The sequence below is a fragment of the Apaloderma vittatum genome, unplaced genomic scaffold (genome assembly GCF_000703405.1).
Source record: "Apaloderma vittatum isolate BGI_N311 unplaced genomic scaffold, ASM70340v1 scaffold12756, whole genome shotgun sequence".
In the NCBI taxonomy this organism is placed as follows: Eukaryota; Metazoa; Chordata; class Aves; order Trogoniformes; family Trogonidae; genus Apaloderma; species Apaloderma vittatum.
In genome coordinates this window covers 828-10596 of record NW_009723427.1, presented here as the reverse complement: position 1 = coordinate 10596, position 9769 = coordinate 828, and the positions used below count along the sequence as shown (strand labels likewise).

Below are 9769 nucleotides of genomic sequence, written 5' to 3'. Positions count from 1 at the left end.
TTACATAAAAATAATGGAGTGCTTATACTGCAGACTATAATGCCAGTCACCACGTGCCCAACAACACGGATTGGTAATGCTGCATTACACAACCATTTTTTGCAAAAATATCAAAAGGGAAACACCTTCCTTTGGGACCTCTATTTAAAGGCGACTCCTTTTCTTAACCAAGCATCCAGTGAAAATAGCTTTCCTCCTACCTCCTTGAAAATAGTGCCCATTTTTCGTTTGTTACTACTATTTCTCTGGTGTCACTGACCATCTTCTGTACGGAAAGTTAATGGAGTTCTGAAAAACACCCACTCGAGCCCTTCTCTCACTAGGATACATTTAATTTACAAAAAAAGGCACAAAGATGGAACTCCTAAGCAGCATCAGTTGTAATCCTTCCCCTGTGCACTGCTCCTTTTTACGTACAGGGACACTGCTCCCAGAGACACTCCGTGTCTCAGAAAATGCTACAAACACACCAGCTAAGGAAACGGGCGAGCTGAAAAGACTAAAGCCTCTCCACAGTACAAGGAGGATATTGAGCATTAACAAATGAACACTATTTAAAGTTTTATGTCGCAGTTAAGACTCGACCTGGAAGCACCAGTAAAAGCCATCGGAGGGGGGTTTAAAAAAAAAACCAAAACAACAGCTCAGCAGCATATAATACATTTCTAACAGTGAGATGGAAGGCCCTCTGTGTGCAACATTGCAACATTGTGCAGTTTCGACAAGGATAGTGCTCTACAGCCAGCAGCGTAAAACTTCTGCTTCTACGAGTTTAGAAGATTTTTCTAAATGTGAGTGAAGCTGTCATAAACGGAGTAGTAGCAATACGATGCACAGCGTGATCTGCAAGGAAAGGCTTTCGCTTTCCAGCATGTAAACATCCAGGTTACTGGACCTTAGCTCATATAAACAAATCTGATGATATATTTTTGAACTAAAAAAGTAAAATTTTCCATAAAAGGATAAGCCACAAAAATACTCTTTCGGTAACTCTCACGTGCCATTTAATACCTTTCATGTCCTATGAACAACTATGCAAAACACATAGAAAGTTTTAGCAGTAGAAATGTTCACCAGTTAAATTGTTTGGCAACCACGGGCTCAAAACATCTTTGAAGAGTGTTATCATTTGCGAGACAACAGTTCTAGACTGTACCACACTATTTCTTCTTCTTTTTCTTCGGTGGCTCATCATCAGAACTACTGTCTGTGCTGCTGCTGCTACTGCTGGAGGAACTAGAATCCGATTCAAACTCTGAAGAAGAAGTAGTACTACTCGAGGATGGAGAAGATGAGGAAGTAGAGGAGCTCTCGTCACTGTCACTGTCATCATCAGAAGAAGAGGTAGAAGAATCGTCACTGTCAGAGGAGGAATCACTACCCGAACTGCCACTGCTACTGCTGCTGGAACTGGTGACACTTTTAGATCTGAAAGAAAACAAACACACAGATGACAAGAGGCCTGCCAGAGACAGCACTCAGCACACAGTGTGCTTTATGCTATGTCGTAATCCAAAAAGCAGTTACTGCTCTGAAAGTTTTCAGGCTTGACAACATGAATTCCTGTTTCCCTCCCTGCCCACCGCCCACTTTCCAGTTCTGACCTAACACCTGCTGACCAGTTGAGCCGTGGCACAGTGACACCACGGACATGAAGTACTGAGACAAAGAGTGGCGTTCGGCAATGTGAAAGTTGGTAGAAGTTTCATCAGTGATTTCACAAATGTTAGAATTGTACTCAACCAAAACTGTTCCTAAATTACTCCTAGCAAAAGAACCAAAATTACCTGCCACTCCAGGATGCTTATGCTTTCAGGGGGCAGGGGAAGAGGTGGAAACAGTCCAAGATAAAAACAGAATTATGAACACAGCAAAGCGGATTTCTGCATCCACTGCAATTCCTCTTTTTTTTCCCCCCCATTTTTAGCCCTTGCTGAAGCTGCCGTTCTTAAGACCAAGGTTTCCAATTAAGGCAATAAGAATGCCAGGAAAGTACAGTTAAGATTCTGCCATAGGTCTTTCTCTAAACTAAGCGTAAAGATACTAATTCAACCTACTTCCCGCCCCAGCAACAAAACAGCACGCAAAACCCCTAGATACAGTAATGCAGACTCTTCTCTCCTTAGAAAGTTAATATAGTAGTTTTTATGAATAGGGTTTAGTTGCAAAGAACTCAGAAATGCCTATGGAAGGGCCATTAGAGAAAGAGAAATGTTTTTTCATCCTATCAGCTGACAAATCTGGATGCATGCATTAAGCTAGGAACCACTTCAGTTTTTATAATACATACGTAATCTGTCAGCGCTGGGCATGCAGACACAACAGCTATTTATTAAAGGCAAATCCACATGGAGTGGTTAAATACAGGCTTATTGTTAGTGGAAAACTAGTCTTAAAATGAGGAAAACAGAAGAATGGGACCAGTAGTTTAAATCTGAACAATTTCATTAAATGTGCAGATTCATTTACATGGGCAAGAATCAGTCAGAGGATCCCCCGAATGACAACTTTGAATTTTCTTTTCCTAATCACCCTTCACAGAATCCACGGGAGCAGCCCAATGGTGAAACTGCTGCATTTTGTAACACGTGCCATCGCCACTCCCGGAGATGTTTTGTCCTTTCTAATTCTACTGCAATCATCTAACAACCCTAAGGGATTTTAAATTTGCTATTTAAATCAAATCTACAATTTTGGGCACAATCACAGCTGGATGCCTAAAGAAATGAGTGAATTAGGAGGTGATTTTACCCTTCAGACAGGTAGATTTATACGTGATCCAAGCATAAATCGGGCTTTCAATTAATAATCAAAGTATGGCATATGGGAATGTTGACGCCAACACGCACCCAGAACACAGCTCTGTGTCACCTGAGGTCACAAGATTGTACAAGAGCTGTTTTGCCTGTTCCTGTTTTTCCGGTTAAGCCTGTAGCTTACTTATTACTGTTTATATCAAAACAAACATGCTCTATGTAAAAGGTTGGTGCTCACTACTGCCAGAACCTTAAGTTTTGCATTTTATTATTTTGTTTAAAATCTGGAATTTATATATGCAATAGTAACACTTGACTAAATTTTCCACATTTAATTCTTCCTGTATTGTAACAAAAATATAAATAGCAAACGATCTGGAAAGGAATTTATGTTGATGGATTCAGCGCTTGCATAAGAACAGGGTAACAACTCAAACCTAAAAGGCTTTTAAAATATTAAGGAAAAAGGGGCTAAATCACCCCTTCCCGTCATAAATCCTTTTGTTCTTTTCACTTCTGCATTGTTTTAGAGCTCAAATACTCTTGAAAATCATTATGCCAGGTAGAAGCTTGCAGCGTATGAGGAAGCTGAGGCAGAAAGAGGTCTCAACATTGTTTAGAAACCTGTCAATTTATGAGCTTACTATTCCTAAGTAACTCCAACAATAAATGGCCACCACTGAGAAAGGAGCCTTCGACAAATACTCCGATAACAGAACCACGACACTCACCAAGAGGCATTCCAATAAAACGACATTCCACACGATAGCCTAAAATAAAGGCGTGTTTTCAAAAAACACACTTTGGCTTATTTAACGACTGCCACGCCAGTCTTTGAAAATCTTCCAAAAATTCTGTTTTTAGAAGATCAGATTCAGGAACAGAGAAGGGTCAACTAAATGCAAAGAGATAACGAGGCTGTAACTGTACAGACAGCCCCTGCAGGTAAAACACCACCAGCAGCATTAGAGCAGCCGGGGGTCTACCTGCTCCTGAAAGGGTTTTGCTAATGAAGACAGAAGCAAATTCCCAAGCAAACATTAAAGCAACATGAAGTAGAAAATGTCAAAAGACTTCCTGGCTCAAAGTAGTTCTTGGAGCAGGAGGCGGGTTTTTTTCCCTGGATTTTGGGTTGGTCTGGGATTAAGGGGGTTTTGTTTGGTTTGGAGGTTGGACTTTTTTTTTTCTAGGCAAAGCTTCCAAGAGGGACAGCTGCTACCAGAAGGGAATGAAAACAAAAGGAAAAGCAAGATGGGTAGGTGGAGCTATTACGGACTAGAAGAACAGTATGTTTTCCTTGCACACTTGTTTAAAATACACTTGATGAACTTTAGGCAGAAATAAAATCACAGAATCACAGGATGTTTGGGGTTGGAAGGCACCTCTTAGAGATCCCCCAGTGCCACCCCCTGCCAGAGCAGGGTCACCCAGGGCAGCCACACAGGAACGCGTCCAGGTGGGTTTGAAAGTCTCCGGAGAAGGTGACTCTGCCCCCTCTCTGGGCAGCCTGGGCCAGGGCTCCAGCACCCGCACAGGGAAGAAGTTTCTCCTCATGTTGAGGTGGAACCTGCGATGTTCTAGCTTGTACCCATTATTCCTTGTCAGGAAGATTATGAAAGAAAGACCATTTAGAAATAGGATAATCAGTAGGGAGAAAAACAGAGGATAAAGAATTTAGAGTTTTTGGACAGGGAGTAGTAGGAATTCTCCAAACGTCTTGTCATACAGATGTCTGACACAGGCTCAAAGCAGTAAAATCAAGACTGTAATTGCAGTGCTGACTTTCCCCACCCACCCTGTCCACACCGGCTGCCGCAACACCAAGTGCAAGGCCACGCGCTGAAACAGCTGCACAAGTTGTCATCGTTCCCCACGTACCTTTTCTTCTTGGTCTTCCTTTCTGCAGCACCTTCTCCCGTGCTAATTAAAGGAGAGAAAAAAAAAATATAGGCTTTGATTAATGCAGTGGGAAAATTAAATAAAGAGCAGCACAGTGAAGCTGAGTTTAATATCGGAAAACTGGTATCCCGCTGGCAGAGAGCCACATCGCCCAAAGATCATTCGTCATCTATTTTCAGTCACTATTCAAACCCAAAAAACCAACAATAACTGCAAATCAGGAAAAGAAATAAATCAACAATTCTCATCTAATTTGCTGTGTTCAGTATGCTTTACTCTTCATATTACACAGACATTTCAGGAAAGTTGTAACAAAACGGGATACAAAAACTTCTGTATAGCTCTATTTAGCAGTAACTGAATTGATAGAAACAAAGGGTAAAACACTGTAGATTTCATCATGCATTTCTTTCAAGTACAAAAAAACCACTTTAAACTGTTTATACTGATGCTTTCCTGCTATTTATCTTTCAGATTCCTGTGTATTCATACACTCATTGAACTTTAGCAGTAAATGACAGAGAAAAAAAGTTTTTTAACAAAACACTAAGGGATTTTTTTTTTAAAAAAAATGGTCTTCAATTCTGGATTTTTTTATTTTTTTTAAAGAAAATAAAATTCTTTCAGTCAAATGTACCAGTCACATGCTCTTCTCAATCCACTGCAGATATATAATAGATAAATCAACCTGGAACGCACATGTGTGATTAAGTAGTGCCTTGTCATGTACTTGCAGCATAATTAATGTGCCACTGATACATGAGGAAGTTGTAGATTCTTTCAGGAAATCAGGACACTTTTTCCTCAGCTGAAACCCAGTATTAGAAGCTGTCTCTAATACACAGAAATACAAGTAAAAAGTGCAAATATCTTTCATTTAGAAATTCGACAGCAGTAGTTATTGACTAAAACTTCAGAAAAGGGTTGGGGAAAAAAAAAGTGTAACGTGTAAATATATATAGACACACACGGTACTTCAACAGAAGTACCCAATGCCATCTGTGTGCCAGAAATAACAGATCTTTCAATTTTGTATTTTCATATGTATGTTATGAAAATATTATAATTGCACAGAAGAGGCACAGAAGACTTGTCCACACTGCTCACAATCTCCTGTGGGCAAGAAGATTTCATTATCTTCAATTTTCAAACCAAATTATTATCCCTCCTGTATTGCTAAATGTTTTTAATATTTATATCATGAGGACCTCGTACCCTTACCACAGGTAACCAGGTGTTTCACAGGTAAGAGAAGTCACTGAGTAAACAAAATTAGATCCCAGAGAACCTTTTAGAAGACAAGACCTAATCCGGTGTGGAAGGAACTGGGGCTGCTGTGGCACAGTCGATGCCTCCCTCTAGCGTTTCCCCTACAGACCCAGGGAGGAATTCACCCAGCCCGGAGAGGGGTCAGTCCCCACAGGCCAGATTTGCTTCCTGACACTTGGCTGCTTTCCCTGGCACACCACGCTGCCTTCAGAACCACAAAAAAAGGCTCAGGCACCCGGGTGTGGGTTCAGGGCAGTAACATCACAGAGGAATACGCATTTTCTCACCTTCCCTCCCAACTCCTACTCTAGGACGGGCAAGCAGTGGGCTTTGCAAATGCAAAGCCTCCATAAAATCTGTCAGAATCATGGAGTCAACACTGGGCAAATGGGCAGTAACATCACAGAGGAATACGCATTTTCTCACCTTCCCTCCCAACTCCTACTCTAGGACGGGCAAATGCAAAGCCTCCATAAAGTCTGTCAGAATCATGGAGCCAACAGTGGGCAAATAGAAGGATCCTGGAACAACTGCTGAAATGAGTTAATGCTGAAAAATCTTGTACGTGGTTGTCAAAAAGTAAATATTGACCTTATTAAACTATGTTTGCGTTCTGGTTAACTATTCATTTACAGACCTTTAGAGACAATGATACAAATACTCTGAAGCAAACCTGAAGGAGATCCAGCTCCTCTGCAGACAAGAAGTGACCTCCCAAAGCAAGCTGCGCAGAAAGTCAAAGTACAGCCTAGGAGGTTGTTCTCTCCATGAAGCTTCATCCTCACAAGGGTAACGCTGCACCTAAGGAGCTGGATACCTCACAGCACAACTAAGGAGCTTCAGAGAGCTTACGGTTACATAACCATTATGAATCCGGTGGATTTAACCAGGATTAAAAAACTGTTCCCATCCAAGGATTACTCAACCTTCCTTTCATGAGATGACTTTTCACACCGCGGAGCCCTCACGCTGTGGACTGTTCGACTTGCAGATCAAAACACTCCATTCACGACCGACACTGGGCAGTCCTGTAACTCCCCCACAAAATTACCCCGTGCACAGACTCAGAGACAACGGCCAGGCAACAGGCAACGTCACCCTCAACTCTCCTCCAATGCCAATCCACAGATTTCAACAGAAATAGGGCAGGAAAGGAACGAGGAAGTAAGTCTTAAATTCGATCTTTGTCTTAAAAGTCTTTTGAGTCCCAAAAGAACTCACATAAACTGTTTCCAAAGGGAACAAGTTAGCCTAAGCACTCCTGATTTCTTATCTACAATCCTAGGGGGTTACAATTGCTTCAGAATTATTCATTGGATCAGAATTGATTTCAGAATCAAACTTTTTATGTCCCTCTTAACACAGGCTAATGGGCTCTCATTTAAGTCAGTACTTCAGCACTCGGATTCACACTGCTGCCTCTGCCAAAAGAGCTGATGGAGTCCCCACCAGACCTCCCTGCCAGAGCTTCCCGCCCATTTTCGTTTCCCGGGAAAGATCACAGAGCAAGAAGCGTGAATGCTCGTCCACAACCCACACCCAGAAAGTGGTCTAGGACACCATCTTTCCTGCCAACATACAAAAATCACCTTTTCATTAGTGAACTACGTATTTTCATTCTGCCATTCTTACCTTTGCTGCAGTAATAGTCGCTTTTCTTTTTCTTTAAGAATTTTTGCTAATTGAGCTGTCCTCGAAGGTCTGTGCAGGTATTTTCTCTTCCCCGTACATTCATATGTCCAATGTCCAAACTCTAAACATTTCTGACATCTTACGTGCTGCTTGTTTGCCTCCCTATAAAAATGCAGAATTGCTTAAGTGACTGACTCCAAGCCTGCTCTACTCACAGAAAACACATTTCATTTTCTTTATCATACAGATTCTTAACAGCATCTGTAGTTATGAATAAACCAGAAATTCATGAGTACTTTAGTGATTATCTTAAATCAGGATACAAACAGCAACATCAAGCTCACACAGAATTTTGGCAAACACATTGATTAAAACATTCCCGTATCAGCTGTTTATAAAAGAGAACAAAGTGGCACTTTTCCTCTGTTGCAGAGCTCCAGCTTAAGTTTTCTTCTGCTCAAGCAGCAAATGCTGAACTACTGACATCAACATGCTCATCAACTGCACCCAAATTTCACTCTTATTTTTATACTAGCTGCTGGTTAGCCTAACTTGTAGGCTCCCCTCACTCTTTAAGACTCCATAATTCCTCCCCCCTTTAGATATTGTAAACATTTTTTAAAACGCTACCAGGACCATTCTCTGTCAGTGAAAAACAATTAATCCCATCACCAAAATCACTTATTTGGCACAGCTTTTAGCATTACAGGATATAATTGTACAACAGCTATTGGGAATGATTACACCACATACAATTTGTTACTATCCAGTACTTGCACGTGGTCCTAGCTTGCTTCAGACAAATAACTTAAATTACATTTTAGAACACTGTTAGCAAAAAGCAGGCAGCTTCATTTCCAAATCCTAGGACTTAACAGTCAAATACCAAACTGCCAAGTTTTCACAAAGAGCCTACAACTCTCAGAGATGCTCCAGGTTGTAGCTTATTTCAGTTTACTAAGATTCATTAAAGCCTGGTACACCACCAGATTCCTGCTCACTTTGTGCCATGTAAATCAAGCAAGACTTCACTTCCTGTGCACCGCCCAAACACCCGAAGTGGCAGTGAGCGTTTTACATCCACATTTCAGTCCTCATACTGTGGTAAAATCCTCTGATCATTTTTAGAAGACAGTTGAGGTAGAAAACTCGTATCTTAATATTTTAGCTCTTACCCTACTATTCCAAAGCTCTGCAAAAGCTGGTTTGCTATCTTCTCACCGACACTCTCCTCCTTTACAGACAAGGAAACTCATACAGTGGTGAAGTGACTCACTCAAGGTTAGAATCACAAATCAGTTTGGGAGCCAAGACTGAAATTGGGACTTTGCAGTCCTCTGCAGTTCACTGCAACTGCTCTAACTTATTTTTTTCCAAACACCCAAATACTGATTTTTCAGGGCCAGCCCATCTAAACTATTTGAAGACAACAGCCCTGGCTTAACTAGGAGGAGGCTCCCAGACTGTTCATTTAGTACTTCGATCACAGAGAGCATAAAGTGACAGACCAGCCACCCGTTTTTCTCTCAAAAGGAGTGTTGCTTTTCAAGGCAAAGTGTGAATTGCTTCTCCTTCAACTCTAGCCATCACCTTTTGTGACAGTTCTACTGTAAATCTCGTTCTGAACATGCAGCACTTTTTCAATTCAAAGGCTTCACAATCTAACCTTAGAAATACTCATCTAAATCAGCACTAGAAAACTAATTAATCTCCCAGCCAATGCTGTACTGCTTGAAGAAGAAGCAGTACATCTAGTAATCAACAACAAAAAAACCCAATCTTTGCATAGTTTGCTTTGTCTTGCTTTGACTTCTGGCTCTGCCACAAGAGTTACATGTAAGCAGAATGATGATATTCCCTCCTCTTCACCAACATAGAAAAATATCAACTTTTGGGGGTTTGTATCTCAAGTCAGCTCAGACGTGTCTCCACAGGAACAGAATAGCAGTTTAAAGCAATAATATAACTATTTCCAGGGCTTTAGTACTCCTCACATGACCAGAGCAGACATTTCTACGCAAGCTAAACTGCTAAAGATCAAGCCCTAAAAACAATATAAGTAATTACCAGGAAAACAGATCAGAATAGCTCAGCAATTACACAAATCTATAAATACCGTGTCAGCACTAACAAGTTTTACCACTACTGAAAAGGAGGAGACTGAAGTACACTTTTAACAGGGATCAATAACCACAACCAAGCAGCAAAGGCTG

The 9769-nt window shown here is 41.1% G+C and overlaps 1 protein-coding gene across 1 annotated transcript; it reads right to left on the bottom strand.

Annotated features, from left to right (window-relative positions):
* Positions 1 to 644: 644 nt before the first annotated feature.
* Positions 645 to 7718, bottom strand: ZCCHC10 (zinc finger, CCHC domain containing 10; the record flags this gene model as incomplete). Its single annotated transcript, XM_009872122.1, has 3 exons — positions 645 to 1428; positions 4635 to 4676; positions 7557 to 7718. Coding segments are annotated over 3 exons (472 nt in total), but the record flags the coding sequence as incomplete, so codon positions are not given.
* Positions 7719 to 9769: the final 2051 nt, after the last annotated feature.